The 19,630-nt window shown below is 37.3% G+C and overlaps 1 protein-coding gene across 4 annotated transcripts in view; it reads left to right on the forward strand.

The window, feature by feature from the left end:
- Positions 1 to 511: 511 nt before the first annotated feature.
- The window catches only part of LOC132124689 (receptor-type tyrosine-protein phosphatase zeta-like), a 55,101-nt gene continuing 35,982 nt past the window's right edge, over positions 512 to 19,630 (forward strand). For 3 of the 4 annotated variants that reach the window (XM_059535815.1, XM_059535817.1, XM_059535818.1), the window contains exons 1-2: positions 512 to 771; positions 17,704 to 17,775. In XM_059535815.1, the coding sequence (XP_059391798.1) occupies positions 708 to 771; positions 17,704 to 17,775 (136 nt within the window). In that variant the 5' untranslated portion in view covers positions 512 to 707. The remainder of the gene's footprint in view (positions 772 to 17,703; positions 17,776 to 19,630) is intronic. The other variant, XM_059535816.1, reaches the window with a different exon arrangement.

The following is a 19,630-nucleotide window of genomic DNA, read 5'->3' on the forward strand; positions in this document are numbered from 1 at the left end:
AGTGGGAATGAAAACCAGGAGTGGAGCTGGAGACTAAAACCTTCCAGACCAGTGAACCTTCATCTGGAAGAGATTTAATCGATAGATGTAATTTACTTAACTTTAATAGCTGATTTATTGCGTTGTATAAAAAGAATAGCCTGTTGATATTCAGCTGAAGCAACCATTTTTTTATGGTATGTTATGATTATGTTATGTTATGAAACTATGGTTACAATTACTATCATGCAAATAATATAATGCATTACAGTGTGAATCATAATGCCGTAAGTTTCATATACGATTAATAATAATTATTAAATGCATGATTAAGTGCTACCATTTTTAACATCCACGTGGTTATAATGCATTGTAGTATGTGGTTAGAATTATTTCCAAAAATACGTTCTATTTATTCATTGTATATTTATTATGCGCTATATATAGTCTCCATAGAAAGTGTTACCAAACTTTTTGTGTGTGTGGTGGTCTGTGGGCGGCGCGCACTTCCAGAACTCACGTTGCGCGAAGCGATGCGCTTCATCCGGACGCGCGCTCATCCATGCAGCGGAGAGAGAAGTGGATCTGACCGCTGAAGAGGGCATTTCCTCCCGTTACCCAACCAATGTGATACCCTCCGGCTCTTCGGGAGAGGTGTTCCTCTGTCGTCTCGACTGTCTTCACCTTGTTTACTCTTAACAGCAATATTTATTTGCATCCAGAGAATAATGGAAGCGCTTGCGACGAGATGCGCACTCTTTCTTGCGCAGATCGCACTCTTCAGCAATACAGGTATGTGAAGCAGGAATCTCTACTTTACTTTATCTGTTTTTGTTAAATCCTCCATTATTGTTGTTATAAATTAGTGTAGTGTATGTAATGCTGCACAGATGCTTAAAGTGCAAGATATTTGCTATTAAAATGTGGGGTTCAGACTTTAAACATGATGCATTAATAGCTGAACGTGATCTATGCACAAAATTTCAAGTGGTTCTTTCATAATGAGTCATATCGTGGAAATTCAAATATTAATTTTTGTCTGCTATGTATGTCTGCTGCTGTATTTTATTGCCAGTCAATACTGAACAAGAGAGCATGAAACATTGTTTAAACAGAGTCTATCTGAGCATATGCTTTGTAGTTAAATAGAGCCTCTAAATTAATAATCATCAGTTCAGTTAATGGAGTTTTCTGCACTGTAAAATATTTCAACCAATTAAAATTGGAAACTGTAGTTTAATTGCGGTTTTATATTTCTGTGATGCTTAATTCACAACACTGTTAAGTTCATTCACAGTTTCTGTATCTTTAAATGTAATTACTGATGGACAAAATCAAGTTTAATATAAAAAATCAATAACATTAAATAAAAATAACAGGAATTATTGCTAAACAATAAACTAAAACAATGCAAAAATATAATGATTTAAATTTTTTTAGTGTATTCTACCTTTACCCAAGTAAATGGAATTTACATAGAATATAAAAATTAATGAATAAAAAGTTTAACGTTAAAAAACTAAAAAAAATTCGGAGTCTGCTTGAGTTGAATTATTATGTTGGAAGCTTTTTATTTATGTATTCTTTTACATTGGGAAAGATTTGTGTGGCTGAGGTTATTCAGTTTCATCATTACCTGAGATATATATATATATAGCAATTTTAGTTTTGCACTTAAAATAAAGAATACTAGGAATACTTGTGAATACTTACAGTTAAGTGACATTTAGTCATATTTGCTGAGAGGAGTCATAACGGCCTTCAAGAAAAAGCTGTTTTATTCTACATGGAGTGTGTTCCTATGGGTGCTGTCATGTTGAGATCACATGACCAACGGTGTAATGCAATTTGCTGAGTTACTACTACTAATAATCACTAATAACTACTAATATACTATCAATGCAGCTAGCACCAGGAACAGGTAAAAATTTGTTGAGATTGAATCCAAGGTTATCATAAGGAGGAATATAATACATAAAACAGATTCAATGCAAAGCAGCAGCAGTTATTCAACTTCTATCATCCAGACCAATAGGTGTCAGTATAGTCGAAAACCACTGACAATACTGGAGCCAATAAGAGCACAATAAGTTCACTTCTAATGTATATCTACCTTATCTTACCTTTAAAATGATTTGGTGGCCTAAACTGTTAAAGAAAAATTAAATAAATTAAGCCTGTAATAAAAATTTTACTATTGCTGTGTGTATATCCGTTTTTTATACACTGCAAGTACCCTATGTGAAAAAGCGTAATTTGGCTCAAAGTTAACATATGCCACTATTGTTCAAATTGTCCCAGAGCCCAGTTCAGTAGAAAGTGACAAATGCTTTTACAAACTCAGACTTCAATCCTAGGCTCATTATTTTGTCTGCTAACTGTTACGAAGTGCCAAGGAGCGACTGATATGCCTGGATTAATCTTTTGGACGCCATCTGAGACAAAGCCTCTAAGAGCTGGCCAAAGCCATTTTACTAAGGACTTGCAAAAAGCCCTTTTGTAAGTCAGCTAGTGAACCGGGATAGTAAGTCGGTACCTGCTAAAAAAAAAAAAAAAACGCTCAACGGCTCCTTCGTCTCCCTTACTACTTTTCTTCTTTTCAGTTTGGTGTTCTAAATGATGCCGTGATGAAATGTTTGGCACAAAGGAAGGGCTGAATCTTTAGTGAATGAAATCTCTCTCTCACCATCTGTCTTCCCAAGTGTTGTACTATAGCTAACAAGGTTTTTTTCCCTTCTACACTTTTTGGCACTGCTCTGTTTTTCCACTGAGAAAGTCCCTGTGTTGTTTGTCGGGTCTTGGGTTTGTGACAGATGGTAGTTGCGGACTGTAAAGCTGTCAGTCCGGGGTTCGCGTGGCCCCTCCCCTGCCACATGCCTCATGTGTGTCCACCTGTGAGGGACGTGTGGCAGTGTGTGTCTCTACATGCTCCAGTTAGTTGTGTGTCCAAGCAGAACTACCTTTTTATGCTTAAAGGTGAAGTGTACCATTTTTCAATATTAAAATACATATCTCTTCCAGAGTGAAACAGGACATGTAGCTAATGGGGAAAAGAACTTAACTTGATACTTCAGGATTTGATTGGATTGTGAAAGTGGGCATTATAGACTGAATGCAAGTTTGGTAACTAAATAGCTGTTTGAATACATTATCCAATAGCCTATTTGGCCTCAGTGATGTCAGGATAAAAGGAAAGTTGTTTTGCTCATCGTTTCGTTTTTGCACCATTTCTGACAGATTGTGAGTTTATGCATTAGCTATATTCAGTGATTTTTTTCAGCAGGTTATATCACCACACCAGTAGGTGGTGTAAATTTTTGAGCAAGTTGCTGAATCATTCACTCAAATGATTTGTTCAAAAACAAAGATTTATTCTGAAAACAAAACATGATTTATGAGTGAGCCACACAATTATTCACTCAACCGTTTTGTTTGAATAACACAGGATCATTCATGATGTGACTCAATTTATGAAGGAGTCACATAATCATTCACTTAACTGATTCATTCAAAACACTGATTTGTTCAGGAATGAAACAAGTGGCTCTCTTAATGTGTTAGTCACTGAATCATTTACTCATCCAGTTTGTTCAAAAACAATGAATCCTTCAGGAACGAAACAATTGAATTCATTTATGAGTGGGTCACAAAACGTTCATTCATCTGATTCATTCAAAAACACTGATTTGTTTAGGAAAAAAAGCTATTTATTGTCTTCATGAGTGAGTCAGAATCATTCACTCAACTGATTCATTCAAAACTCTGGTTCATTTAGGAAATGAAACAAGTGTCTGACTGAATTTAGAACAGCGTAGTAGTGTCTTACTATTTTATCGTAGTAAGATATGGTATAAATAGAGTAGTACATTCATCTGAATTCAGGAACTGTTTTTAAGATTAAGTCATTGAATTTTTCAGTCAAACAATTCATTCAAGATAACTGACTTATTTATGAGTCATTGAAATAGTTACCCATTTATTCAAAACACTAATTCATTCAGGAAATGAGACTTATAACTCGCAGAATTTGTAATTTAATTCAACTACTGTTTTTATGAATGAGATATTCAGGTATTCAGTCAACCTCTTTGTTCAAGAGCACTGATTTATTCCAGAATAAAACAAGTGACTTTCTTTTTGAGTGATTTATTGAATCATTTACCAATTTGTTCAAAAAATGATTAATTCATCAACTTCATTTGGGACTGTTTTCATTATTGGAGCAAAAACAGTTTTTCTTTCTTTTTTGCTCTTTGGTGGGGGCACTTGGGGTAGCTTGGCATCCAGACCCCCTGTCCGAATATGCTTGTGAAAATGGGAACAGATTTCCCCTCAATGGCAGCAGGGGCATTTGATGAACAGATTATTCGGTATTAGGCTCAAGTACATTCACTCAGGCATGCAGAGGGGACGCACTGAGCCTCAGAGTCCTGTCTTTTCTCTCCTTTCCAAGACAGTGGAGGGGCCGTGCCTGAATGGACCCGGGCGTTGGATGGGATGGTGGTGTGGGGGGCTTCAGTGGTGAGCCAAATCTCTGCACCATCCTGCCCATGGCCTTGGGCCAGTCCCGCTTAGTGAATTATGCTGTCAGCTGCTCGATTTTTTTGTGCCTGGCTGGCAAGAGGCGGCCGGTGCTCGTGGACATGCAACAACGTGGGTGTCTGGACTGGAAGGGGGGTCTTATTGTATGTGGCATGTGAGTGTGACATTCAAGAGGGCCCCCGATTTGTCCCAGTGGTGGCGCTCCCATGTCACAAAGGATGGATGAGCGAGTTGGGGTACTTTTGTGTGTCTTGTGTGGGAGAGAGGGGTGAACTTGAACTGAGAGTGTCATAGCCTTTCCTCTTTGCGTTTTTTTATTATTATTGCGAATACCTATGAGAGCACTGCTGAGTGTATTTATAGAGTTATAAAAGGGATAGTTCAACCCCCTCCACCCCCACTCCCCTAAAGAAGTTAATTTACTCAACCTCATGTTTTGCCAAACTTGTATGGTTTGCTTTCTTATGTAGAATGCAAAAGATTATTTTTTTAAAAGATGTTTCAACTGTTTTTGTCCATATAGTGAAAGGGTTTCATTCTGTAGCCAAAAAAAAAAATATATTTTTTGGCGAACCCAATCCATTACATTCAGATCCATTTAGATTTTTATCCAAACCCTATCCATATGTAGTTAGATTTTTTTTTAAACTGTATCAAAAAATTTTTTTAGACCTTCTTTTGCAAAAGTATTGCATGTACCTGAGCCATTTTGCATTTGTTCGCAAAACTTTTAGTGTTTGTTTGCAAAAATGTTGCAATATAGTTTTTGCTCTCACCTCATATTTCCATCACAAATTTTTTGCAAGCAAACTGAAAACTTTTTCAGGATAGTGCATGGGTTTTGCAAGCCAATTCAAAGTTTTTCAAGGGAACGTAAAGGTTTTGTGAGAAAACACAAAATTATTAATAGATATTATCTTTATTGCCATTGTCATTGTCATTTGTGACAAACAGCTCCCTCCAGAACACCATAACATTATAAGACAAGACAAAAAACACTTAAAATCTCTAATTCAATTCCCAGTCTTTCATATGCCATTTCATCTCTTCGGATATTCCTTTATTTTTAAATCCATTGGAAGTCTGTCTCTCTCTCACTCTGTGTTCCTTGGGAATCTCAGCATCTTCATCTCAGTGTGTGTAGATTGACAGGCTCTGCCGGGGCCCCAGTGGCTCTCTGCCGGTTGGGTCAGTATCCCTGAGTTGCCACTTAATTAATGACAGCAGACTAGGGTTTGCTGTCATGCTACTGAAAGAGCTGCTCCCGTCTCCCATTGGAATAAACAAGAGCAGGTCTGTTGAGTGCTAGCTTAAGATGCTTTGAGATCCTTCCTGTTCTTTTCCAGGCTAGAGGTGTGTGGTCTAGATATCTGCTCTCATTCAATGAACCTTGGAGAGGATGCTGAATACAAATCAAAGTAATGTTTGGACACTATGATATAGTCACTTGGTCTCTGACACTGTGTGAGTATAAAGTCTGGGGTCAATGTGAGCACCCAAAGAGAGGACAATCAAAGGAGCTTGTGTTTTCTACTTGAATCACTTTTGTTTTTGAAGTAGTTTCAATTATGTTTGTATAGAATGGCAGCAGGTCAAGGATTAATAATTGATAGTATTTATAGGACTACAAAAGGTTGTATTGTATACTGTCCTGAGGGGCATGAGTTACTCTATACCTTACACAGTATCTTCTGACAAAGATAAAAGCACTCTGGAGCATTAGGAAGTGTGCCTTATCTGTCTGTCTGTCCATCTGTCCCTCTGTCTGTCCGTCCATCTGTCCATCTGTCCGTCCATCTGTCTGTCTGTCTGTCTGTCCGTCCATGCGTCTGTCCGTCTGTCCGTCTGTCCATCTGTCCATCTGTCTGTCCATATGTCTGTCTGTCTGTCCATGCGTCTGTCCGTCTGTCCATCTGTCCCTCTGTCTGTCCATCCTTCCCTCTGTCCGTCCATCTGTCTGTCCGTCTGTCTGTCTGTCCGTCCATGCGTCTGTCCGTCTGTCCATCTGTCTGTCCATATGTCTGTCTGTCTGTCCATGCGTCTGTCCGTCTGTCCATCTGTCCCTCTGTCTGTCCATCCTTCCCTCTGTCCGTCCATCTGTCTGTCCGTCTGTCTATCTGTCTGTCCGTCTGTCTGTCCATCTGTCCGTCCATCTGTCTGTCTGTCTGTCTGTCTGTCCGTCCATGCATCTGTCCGTCTGTCCATCTGTCCATCTGTCTGTCCATATGTCTGTCTGTCTGTCTGTCTGTCCATGCATCTGTCCATCTGTCTGTCTGTCTGTCCATCCTTCCCTATGTCTGTCCATCTGTCCTTCTGTCTGTCCGTCTGTCCATCCTTCCCTCTGTCTGTCCGTCTGTCCATCTGTCCCTCTGTCTGTCCGTCTGTCCGTCCTTCCCTCTGTCTGTCCATCTGTCCCTCTGTCTGTCCATCTGTCTGTCTTTCTGTCCATCCGTACATCTGTCTGTCTGTCCGTCCATTTGTCTGTCTGTGCAGACATCTGTCTGTCCATCTGTCTGTCTGTCTGTCTGTGCGTACATCTGTTTGTCTGTCCATCCATCCCTCTGTCTGTCCATCTGTCTGTCTGTCTGTCTGTCTGTCCATTTGTCTGTCCATCTGTCCGTCTGTCTATCTGTCTGTCTGTCTGTCTGTCTTTCTGTCCGTCTGTCTGTGTGTTTGTTATCTGTCAATCTGTTTATATTATATACTGTATATATTAAAATATAATATAAAAATGTATTATAAAAATATACAGTTTTTGTAATTTTCCTGATTTGAAAAGTCATTAAAATAATTTCAGCAAACAGTTACAGAACTTCAAGTATTTCCCCTTTCAAGATAGGAGCTGTACTGTATATGAAATCGCTGTTTGGGGAGTTATGAATATGGCCGTTGAGTGAACTGACTTCTCATAAAAAAAACTTCAAATCCAGTAAAAGTCATGTTAAAAAGAATTTACTTCATCAAGACTTGAACTTGGGTTGCCACAGCACAACTTTGCAGGATGTCGGAGCGCTGCCCACGAGCCTGTCGACTCTGATGAAAGGGTCGGCTTTCAAAGGTTAATTGCAATCTGAACTGATCACAAGACAATTTATACGCTGTTGATGCTTGAATAGACATGTAAACTTTGATACTAGCAGGTCATATAAACAGGCTGTTAAGATCACACAAACATTGAAGGTCTCCTCTTCTACAAGCAGATGACACAGATCCACATCTGGGTGAGGAGGAGACAGCTGTTGGATGAGCTGTGGGTGGTTTGCTGATCTCCTCCAGATTTGACTCAAATGAGACAAAGACTAGGGCAAAAGCTTATCTCACAATCCAGGCTCTTATAAGATTTACACGTGTATTTGACAGTGATGAGTTACTTTCCTCTTATGATATCCTCTGAGAGCTGCAAATCTACATATATTATCATCATTTGACCTTATTTTTAGACTAGTTTCTTTCCCAGGTCCACCACCATCGCACAATCCTGGGAGATGGTGGTGGACCTGGGAAAGAAACTAGTCTTCCCCCAGTTGTGCAAACGCTGCTGAGGCCAGACATGGTCTTATGGTCTGAGGAGGCAAGGAAGATAATCTTGATCGAACTGACGGTCCCGTGGGAAGACGGGTGTGAGGAGGCCCATGAGTGGAAAGCCACAAAGTATCAGGACCTTGTTGAGCAGTGCAGGGCCAAAGGGTGGCAGACCTGGCTATTCCCGGTTGAGGTCGGGTGTAGGGGTTTCCCGGCACAGTCTGTGTGGAAGACACTCACTGCTTTGGGTTTAGCAGAAAGGGAGAGGAAGGCAGCTGTCCGTAGGTTGGGTGAGGCAGCAGAAAGAGCGTCTTGTTGGCTCTGGAGTAGGAGGGAGGAGTTGAGCTGGGGGCCAGGAGGAGGAGGGCAGTGACTGGCCACCACTGCCGACCCGCCAACTGGAGGGTGTTGTGGTTCAGGGTCGAAACACCCCGTGAAAGTTGGACGCCACCTGATGACATCTTCTCCTGGCCGAAAGCTACAGTCATGCAATAGAGTCAATTACTGAGCAAGATAGCATCATTCAGATGTTTTCAATAGTGAGAGCTGCAAATCTACATATATTATCATCATTTGACCTTATTTTGATATATGATCATCATTTGCCATTATGTTAGTCTTATGTTGTTTCTTGGTTATGCAAATAAAAAGGAACATTCAATTTGATCATTTTCCAATAATTATGAAAATATTAATATTCTGATGTAAAGACGAACAGCCAACTAAAATGTTTCCCATTAGTCAGATGATGACTTCATAGACGTCTATTAGAGTTGAGATTTTAGATGAAAACTCAAGGACACTGCAGCAGTTGACAGTCCTCTGGATACTCTCTGAGTCTTCCCCATCTGAGAATCCATGCCCTTTTCAGTTAGGAAACCACTCCAAATAACTACTCGCATGGGTCCTCCAGGCCATCAAAGAAATAACAGGAGATCTTCAGAGTCCCTTAATTAGGGCTGATTCTCGTTAATCCAGTTCACTCTGCCTGCACCATATGTCCCGGGGAAAACCGCTGTGGCCCGATGCAGGTGAAAGAACAATTACAAATCCTCCCCCCCTTTTCATTCAACCTGTAGTAATGGTTTTTGAATATGTACTAGGTTGATTGGGTAATCTTTGGCTTTGGATGAGAGGAGAAGACTCTCATACTTCTTGGAACTCCCATTGCTCCAGCTAATTAGCTAAGATTCATCATATTAAACTGCTTTATCAATCACCGTACAAGATACTCTCATACAGACTTCAAAGAGTATTTGGAGCTTTTTGGTTCTTGTTATTAAATATTCTATAGCACTGCTTCTTGGAAATGGATTTCAGGTCTGTTGGATAATAATAGTAATATTTAAGAAATATTAATGGAAATTGAGAAGTTTGACAAAAAGCTAAAACATTTCTAAAAGTCCTAACCTTTATGCTCTTATTGATGTCTAATTATGAGAATGAATCATTTCCCTGTTTGTGGTTTTGGCTCTTAGCATGTGCTGGTGGGCCTTAGATTAAATGTATTTTTGTCTAGGCTGGCTCATGCCAAATCAGAGATGAAGCCTCCGAACATGTGGAGATCTGGCTGTAATGATTCGACTCAGATGTACAGCGCTCTTTCTTTACTGAGAGAATGGCTCTGTATGCAAGATGTGCATCTGTGTTGATCATTTCTCAGGATGTTGTTCTTGCTTAGATGTTTTTTTACTGGCATTTTCTTTACAGCTTCTCAGAAACATGACTTGATTCGATTAGCTTCTAATAACTTTCAAGACATTTAATCAATAATTAAGTTCTTTAGTCACTAACCAAATTACAGCAATCTTTTTTCAATGATCAAGCACAAATCCAGTCTATGCCATCAAAGACTTTGATAGAGATATTATATTACTAAGGACAGAAATAGTTGATCACAGTCACAAAATTTGCCACTAGCACTAAAGACAAAGATTTTTTTTTCATGTCGCACAATTAAAATACGTACAGAAGGTAATAAAAAAAATGGTTGGAACTGTGGCCTAGTAAACATTGAGTTCTTGGTGATAATGTTGGATATTTGACTTTGCATCTGGACCGCATTTAATCACACCTGTTTGATGTAGTTTCTCCGCACTTTGAATGTCAATCTAAACAACAAAAAGAGAATAATTTTTCTGAAGATATCTTCAAAAAACAAAAAAAAAATTATAAAATTTAAAACCTTTTCTGCATGCTAATTGGCTAAAACCTCTCTTTGGACAAGATAACCTGTCTAAATGTGTTTTCTTAATGGGACAGTATACCCAAAATTAATTTAGGGCAGGATACATTTTAAAGAATGAACTAGTGATTGAATCATAAGGTAGGAGATTCATTAAGAAGATCCATTAATCAGTGATCACTACATCTTTTCAACACACCAAGAGAGTTGACAAGTTTTTTTTTTTTTTTTTGTGAATCATGTATTTTTCCATAATATTCATTCATTTTAATAAGGCATAAATGTAATATGTTTATATTTAAATTGCATACATTTAATAAATGATGCACATTTGTCAGTTTTGTTTCAGCTTTTAACATTACTAAACATAGTGGCTAATTCAATACCAGGTGGCCACGGGATGATGAGAAATAAATCACACTTACAACTAATGTCCTGTCCTTGATGAATCCTTGATGAATCAGGTAACACAGCAGGGTTGATGCTGGAATGCACTGGAGCAAGATTACAGTGCAATTAAAAGCACATCATCTACCCACACACACTTCACCAGCATCACATCTCACACTCCAACAGAGATTCTGTGTATCCTACACACACTTACACACACTTTTCTGTAGAATATTTTATATTAGGAGTAGTTATTACATGATTATAAGTGTAACTGTAACTTGAATATGTTTTGTTCAACAGCTAAAATAATAAAAACTGATTGTGACTGTGTCTAGTCTAGTGTATATAGTCAGGTCCATATATATTTGGAAACTGACACAATTTTCATAATTTTGGCTCTGTATGCCACCAGAATGGAATTAAAATGAAACAATCAAGATGCAATTGAAGTACAGACTTTAAGCTTTAATTCAATGGGTTGAACAAAAATATAACATAAATAGCTTAAACATAAAACAACCATTTTTTATTGACAGCACACTTTTTATGCACCCCATTCAGGGGCTCAGTTGTAACTGGACAAATAAATATAATCATAAATACAATTTTCATTTTTTATATTTTGTTGAGAATCCTTTGCAATCCTTTGAATAGTCCACTTTTTTAACTTCTAAAACTCCTGGGTTGCTTTTGCAGTATTTTTTGGGTAATTTCCCATTTATAATATGAATTGCCGCCCTGTCAACTTTGCTGCATATGACTGAATCTGGGCAGAGAGTATATCCCTGTACACTTCAGAATACATCCAGCTGCTTCTGTCTTCTGTCACATCATCAATAAACACCAGTAATCCAGTGCCCCTGGAAGCCATGCTCCACCATGTTTCACAGATGATGTTTTATGCTTTGGATCATGAGCTGCTCCAGGTCTTCTCCATACTTTTTGGAGGATCCCCCCATCAGCCACCACTGTTGTCCTCTGTGGACGTCCAGGCCTTTTTATGTTGCTGAACTCAGAATGTGCCAAACAGTTGATTTGGCTAGTCATAATGTTCCTGCTATCTTTCTAAATGATTTCTTTTAGTTTTTTAAAGCCTAACAATATTCTGTTTTACTTGCATGGAGAGCTCCTTTGACTCTGTGATGTTTGTTCAGAGAAACAGCTTCCAAATGCAAACAGGACACTTAGAATCAACTCCAGACCTTTTACCTCCTTAATTGATGTAGATAACGTTATTGATGTAAATAACGAAGGAATAGGCCACATAAAAGGCTTTTGAGTCAACTATTCAATCATTAAGGTCCCTTTGAAACATGGTGGAGCAGTGTGATGTCATGAGCATGGCTTCCAGGGGCACTGGATTACTGGTGTTTATTGATGATGTGACAGAAGACAGAAGCAGCTGGATGTATTCTGAAGTGTACAGGGATATACTCTCCGCCCAGATCCAGCCAAATGCAGCAAAGTTGACTGGGCGGCACTTCATACAAGTGGAAAATGACCCAAAACATACGGCAAAAGCAACCCAGGAGTTTTTGAAGGTAAATAAGTGGATTACTCTGCAATGGCCATGTCAATCTCCTGATCTCAACCCGACTAAGCATCCATTTCACTCGCTGAAGACAAAACTAAAAGCAGAAAGACCCACAAACAAACAACAACTGAAGTCAGCCCTGAAAATGGGGGACTATGTGTAAAAATGGTTGTAATTCCTAAGCCTTTTTTTTTTGTTCAACCCCTTAAAGCTTAAAGTCTACACTTTAAAGTCTGTTTTATCTTAATTGTTTCATTTTAATTCTATTCTGATGGCACATAGAGCCAAAATTATAAACAATTGCGTTAGTTTCCAAATATATGGACCTAAAAGTGTGTGTGTGTGTGGGTATATATATATATTTGGAAATAGTGTAAGTAGTTGCTAAATTTTTTTTCTGCGATCCTGTCAGTAGGATTTGAACAAAATCCCCTCTTGGTCTTTGATTTCCTCTTCTCACCTTAGATTGACTGGGATTAATCTTGAGTGCTGCTCTCTTCTGTCTCATCTTTCGAGATGGCTCTGTTGTGTGGTTGTACACCTTTAATTTCACTAATGACAGCTGAGGTTTGAAGTGTCCTCTTCTGGCACATGTCTTCAAGGAGTGGTTGTCTTCTCTTGTTCTTAATGCATTAGAGTGGTAAGGAACAAAGGGTCACCTTCCTTACATTAACCTCTTGTAACCTTTCTGTCTTGTCTTGGTTGCCGTTCTTCTTTAAAGTCCTCATGTCAGTCCTTTCATATCCTTTTGCTGGTTCTTATGGAACCTAAAAATCTTGAGGCAAGATCCTGTATATCCTTGCCTGTTTTCTTTTTTGTCATTTACTCACCTGCTTGCTATTATAAACCTATTATAATTCTCTCTATTTGCAAGAACCTGGGTCTGAACAACATGAGAGCCCTTTGATATTCATTATAGGGACTAAGCACTGCGATATCTTTCCAAATATTGTTTTTAAGTTACACAGAAAAAAAGAAAGTCGTACACATTTGATGCATGATCTGCTCCTTAAAGTGGGTCTGAGAGTTACCTTCAAATGTCTTCACTAAAGGAAGTTTTTTTGTCATAAATATGCTTAAATAGCTATATATGTTGACAGAAGTGAGTGAACAGTTGTATTTATTAAACTATTGCTCCACCACAACAGTGTGTATATATATATATATATATATATATATATATATATATATATATATATATATATATATATATAGTTATATATATATATATATATATATAGTTATGATTATAGTGTGGATAGACCTTTGTCCTATTGTAATTTGTAAAAATGAAAGGCAAGTGGGTAATAAGAACCAACGTTTTGTATGTATGTTTACAGCTTCATATAAGCTTATTATAAGCTATTGAACTTCATTAGAGAAATGTCTGAAAAACATTTGAGAACAGTTAAGAGTAACCAAACCTCCTCGTGCAAACGCTCCTTGTTGTATTTCATTTACTCTCTGTTACACCATGTACCAGGAAATCAAGCCCATGTGTAAAGCTCTTGGCTCACATGAGAGCTGTTCATTGGGTGAAAGGGAATACAGGTCCTGTCAGACAAAAGCAATCAGGCAGGCAGCAAGGCGTCACAATGCATGGACCGGCAGTCCCGCCGTGGCTCTCACGGCTGAGCCACTGATCTCATTGTTGTGTTTGCATTGATACAGTGAATGGGGCAGGCCATGAGAACAGACATGGGCGCAGTTCAACGAGGAGAAGCAAGTGAATGGCTGCCTCTCTGTTGACTTCAGAGCTTTTTCATAATTTATTGTCCTTTGTTATTTTTACCTGTGTGGTTTTCAAAGTGGCTCAAGTTTCAGTACGGCTTCTTGTAGCTACAGGATCAAATACAACCACTTGATGATGTTGTAGCTGTTCTCTGGTATTTTTGTTCTACGTGATCTTGCTCATATTAACTAGCCAATTTTAAATTTTTCTGTTTAAATTACACTATTTATAAAACTTTTCTTTCCCTTATAAAAATTAACCATGGTCTTTCTACAAATAACCCCCCCCCCCCCCAAAAAAAACAATGATTACTATAGTTAAACTATGGTAACCACAAATCATGGTTTCACTACACTAACCATAGTTTAACCATGGTATTTCTAGTAAAACTGTGGTTATACAAATGGTAATTACTGTATGCCAAAAAAAAAAAAAAACAAGGTACAAGGTTACAGTAAAACCATTGTTAATTTTTGTAAGGGTTTACTTAAAGGGACAATTCACCCAAACATAAGGCATTTTTAAATGTAAAAAAAGTTTTTCTTTGCTCTCCATTTGAAACTGAGCTTGGCTGAAGTTGGAACAGCAAACTAGCATGTTAAAGTTTTTGCCATAATTCTGTTAAATGGTTGGCAGGTTGTTCAATTGGCAAGCTAACAGCTTAGCCTACTAGCTTAGCATAGATCTTACTTGTTAAGTAAAGTAACTGGCATAGCATGGCATGAGCAGTGTGCTAGTAGCTATGCTATTCAATATTTAATCCTTTTCTAAACTAGTTAGCTCTACGCTTACAAGCTTGCTAATTGAAGATACATTCGGCAGTTTTAAATAATACATTTTTAATTAATTACAAATATCCTAACATGTACATTACATTATTTTTCACACTTAATATTATGTCTGTTAAGTGTTCTTAATAAAAATATGCTAAAGTGTACTTCTATTTCATGGTTATACAATCAGTAACTCTATCAATTTTATTTTGGCACAAATTGTTGTCACCATAGTCATTTTTGTTATGGTAATCTACAGAAACAAAATATGCTTCATTGTTATTAATATTCCCAGAGCATGCTAAATTAGTTCAGTAAAGCTGAACCCCTGGTGAGCTATAATTAGCATGTATGGCTAGACGTGGCTCTCTGATACACTGTAAAAGTGTGTAGACGTTTGTGTGGCCTAACAGGTGCACAAACTGTCTTGAAAGGACCAAAACCAGTGTGTAGACAGACCGACAAAAGCTAACAGAAAGATGAGCCAAGACTGTACTTCTGGTGCTATTGAATAGGCGGGGAGTTTCTCTCGACAAGCCTGTTCAGTGTAGGGTATCCTGACTAAAGGTGTAAAGGTGTTTCATGTCAAAGCCTTTCTCCCAAGGGACAGGGCCCTCTTTAGGGAGGTTTCTTTCATCCTTTAAAAGCATTAACATGGTCGGGTTTGGCAGTAGACTGCTGGAACCAAAAACAATTTTGGCTTAAAAGAAATAGAGGGATTAAGTGGTTTAACATAGTTTAACTTGTTGACAGGTTAATAGACTTTCTTATCAGTCCTAGAATTAAACAGTGGGCAGGGACAAAATGTGACTGTCTTAAAGGCAACTCGTTTCTCTTGGTGGTCATCTAGGACAGTTGTTTTCTGAGTGGATACAGTTCAGCTCCTATTTACATGAAAGGAGAAAGACTGAAATCTCTATAACTGTTGTTAACATTGTTCAAATTCTACAACGAAGTCATTCTCAAAAAAAACTTTTTTCTCCAATTTATTTTATTTTATTTTTAAATTATTTCTATTTGTATTTGATTTGACTATTATTTTAAATAATAGTAAGTTTTTTAATTAATATGTAGTATGGTGGCTTTTACATATTTTAATATGGAGTATGTGTGGACTAAATACTCAAAGGACATGTTTGTTACCGTACTTTACCAGGAATGACCCTGGTATCATAAATATTGCTTGTTTAGCTCAAATCACTCAGAAGGCTGCTCAACTGGATTTATATTCTAAAGTAAACCAAATCTGTCATTAAAAAGGCAATGTCTCCATCTCTGTTATAACTGACTGCTTAGGATGTCCTGTCTGTCCGATTTGTTCTATTTTTCTTTGTCAATCTGCAGTGATGAGCCTGAAATGGCACAGACTGCATGAGTTATGGACAATTATGGATCAGAGGTCCGACCCACATGCACCAGGCATGCAGGCTAATTATTTGCTAATTAGAGCATTGGCAGAAGGCTTTTAGAGTTTACATGCCGCTCCCACTTCATCTGCTTCTAGCTCTAGTTTTGGAGTATTAAGAGAATACATAATTAATCCAAAAAAGAAATAAAATTCATATTGTTCCAAACCCATACGGCTTCAATGGAACACAAAAGGAAAAATAATAACTCATTTTTTTGTTTTACATAAAAAGATTGTCATGTGTATTTGGAATAAAAAGAGTAAATAGTGAAAATGCATTTTTCTTTGAAATGCAAAAACGATAAAAAAAATAAAAATAAAGAAGAAGAAGGAAACTCTATTACATGTAAAGGCAAATAAGTTCTTTTGATACTCAAATAGGATTCAATAGAAAAAAAAGATTGGAAATTGTGGGACTAAATGAATCCAGTAGTATTTTGACAAGGATTGATTTGATGTATTGTCTCCTATATAGCATGTAATTGGAGGACTTTATGTTTAAAAGTGAAAAAGGCAAAAAATGATCAGCAGGAGACCAACATTTTGAAAGAGTGGAGTGATTATGAGGAAGAACTTTGTGGATGAACTTTTACTGCGTGACCTTAAAGTCCTGGGTGACAACCTTCTGACAATAAAAGAGACCTGTTTTTAAGTCAAGTGAATGAAACCACCGGGCAAAAGACTAAACAAAGATAATAATAGAGGCTGCCTTTCTGCTCAACTCCTGAACTCACATTCTATGATTTCCATATTGTTCTTAAAATCTGATGCATAATCGCTTTTATCAAATTATTATGCCATTTGATTTTGGCACTGTCACTTCCCCAACAGGATTCTGTGGTGGATTACAACCTAACTGCAGTGTTTCAAACCATAAATACTAGAATAAATCCAAACATGTCATTCAGGACTTCACTCAATCTGTGGTAGACAGCAGGTCACAGCAGGTCTTGACATGATTTAGCTGCTGCTAGAGGAATTTTAAAGATTGATCTCTCTTTTTGTATAAGCTGTCCTGTTTTATAGCTGATTTGAAATTTTAAACGATATTTATAAAGATAACTTATAAGACCTCTATCTGTCAGTTTTAACTTGGCTTAAAATCGATTAATACTGTATATTCCTATTGCTATGAATATACAGGCATTCCTGAAATTCAAAACAAACAGTATATTATAGTAATTATAATAATGAGATTTATGAATTTTACGATAAATATAAATAATAAATATTTAAGATTCAGCACTAGGTCACTAATCAAATTATATAATAAAAAAGTATTATATTAATATTTATTTTAATATATGCATTATTTATAATAATTATTTAATTATTTAAAATAAAAACAAAGGTAGCATAACATGTACTAAGCTTCTTGAATTTTTTTTATATCTTTGAAAAATGTAAATTATATTCTCACCCAGTGCTAAATGGATCTATAAAACATATTATATATAGAAACAATATGTATTACGAAATATTTTTTTAACTGCCATTCAAATTGTTTTACTGAAAATATAATTTGTAAGGAAAAAAAAAGTATAAATGCAAAATACTTACTTTTTTATTTAGTTAAAAAAAAATTAAGCAAGCATATTTATTCATTTTGATGGAATAAACTGATATTTTTTTCAGCAGATCTATCAGAAGCATATGGATTCAGATCACAGAAGAAACTCTCAGAGAACATAGACTGGTCATACGCGGGTGAGTGTTAAATTATAACTGTACTTACATAGTTTTTTATCTCTGCATAGTGATCATATAGCGATTAGACTTCAGTATAAAAAGCCTGGCAGAATTTCTAAAGATGCACTCTGAACTGAAGCGCTGGTGCCATCTTCCCCCATGCCAGTGCTGGTTTAGGGATCATCTTTGTCTAAGCATGCAGGGTTTAACGCCACAGATTAAACTCATCTGTACCTAACTGGGCTTTCAGGGTTAATATGGCCTAAATATGGCCTGGTCCTGTCTGATCTCGCCCCACCAATGCATATCATAGTTTACAGGGTGTGTTTGGGCTTTCATGAACTATGACTCCAAGTTGTGGATGCTTTATGTTGTTCATTTCTGCTGAAACTGATTTTGTGCTATGTTTAATCCCAGTATTTCCATGGAAAGCCTGATTTTATTGGATTTGAAAAATGACATCTTAAGTGTCTTTATAATATAGTGTTTCACAGTGTAATCTAAGTTTAAAAAGACAAATTATAAACTTTTAGATGCTCTAGGAGACATATTGTACACTTTTGGTTGTAGTAATTTAGTTTTACATAATTTTCTCTGATCCTGTTTAGGCTTCTCTCGGTGCCACACCTTTACGACTTTATGCAAATGACCCACTGTAATTGCTTTTGAAATAAGTAAAAACGCCCAGGGCAAGTCTCTGTAAATCTGGAGGGTTGTATTTTAGTGGTTGTATTAAGGTTGATAAAATAGTCCATGGGATGTCAGTGATTCAACTATAATGTTATGAAGATACAAGAATACTTTTCAAAGTGATGTGACATACAGCCAAGTATGGTGACCCATACTCAGAATTCATGCTCTGCATTTAACCCATCCAAAGTGCACACACACAGCAGTCAACACACACACACACACACACACACACACACACACACACACACACACACACACACACACACACACACATTTTTTGGGTGCAAAATGAACAGCAAAATGTTCGAAGAGCATGTTTTTGTAAGCTGGGGAGAAGGAAAAGTCGTATTTTTTATTATATGGCCACTTGATGTTTGGTAAGAGATGAAGTAGCAAATCAAACAACATCAGTGACACATTTTGTATTTCTCATCCTTTCATCTCCAGCTCTTTCCCGTTTCTAGCACAATGGAGAATTCCCCTGTCTCACTTTGTTACTGAAAGTAGGCCAGATTTGATATTCTCCTTATTGTTGTTCACTTTTGATATTTAGCGTCTGATCTCGATTTAAAGATCGTTTCTTTGACAAAAGATACAGAAGATGATCTGAATCTTCAGCCTGGAGTTCAGAGTTTCAGAGCAAATGTGTTTAGTCTAGGAAAGATGATCTATTGAGTTTGGATAATAAGTGACAAAGTTATCCATCTCCTCAAACCTCTTGTCTTTGACCCGTCACAACAAACCAGATTTGGGTGTCAATGGAGGCTGGCACAACAAAGGGGCCTTTATAGCGTCCGGCTGGTCATGCAGATGGGACATTGTTCATCGGCATTCAAAAGGGTCTTAATAACAAAAGCAACTGGGATTGCAATTGGGATTTTACTCCAACGTAAGTTTTAGGGATGTACACAGGACAATCCTTAAACTGCCAACAACTGATATCATATCTGTAAATGAACTTTATATTTTACCCGCTAATATGTTAGTATAACAGTTTGGCTGAACTTTCATGAACAGTGGTTCTACATGATGGAACGAACTTAAAGGGTTAGTTCACCCAAGAATGAAAATTCATCCATCTTCTACTCACCCTCGAAGCATCCTAGGAATGTGATTCTCTTCTTTCAGAATAATCCAATCAATGTTATATTAAAAATTGTCCTTGCTCTTCCAAGCCTTT

This window comes from Carassius carassius, chromosome 43 (genome assembly GCF_963082965.1).
Source record: "Carassius carassius chromosome 43, fCarCar2.1, whole genome shotgun sequence".
In the NCBI taxonomy this organism is placed as follows: domain Eukaryota; kingdom Metazoa; phylum Chordata; class Actinopteri; order Cypriniformes; family Cyprinidae; genus Carassius; species Carassius carassius.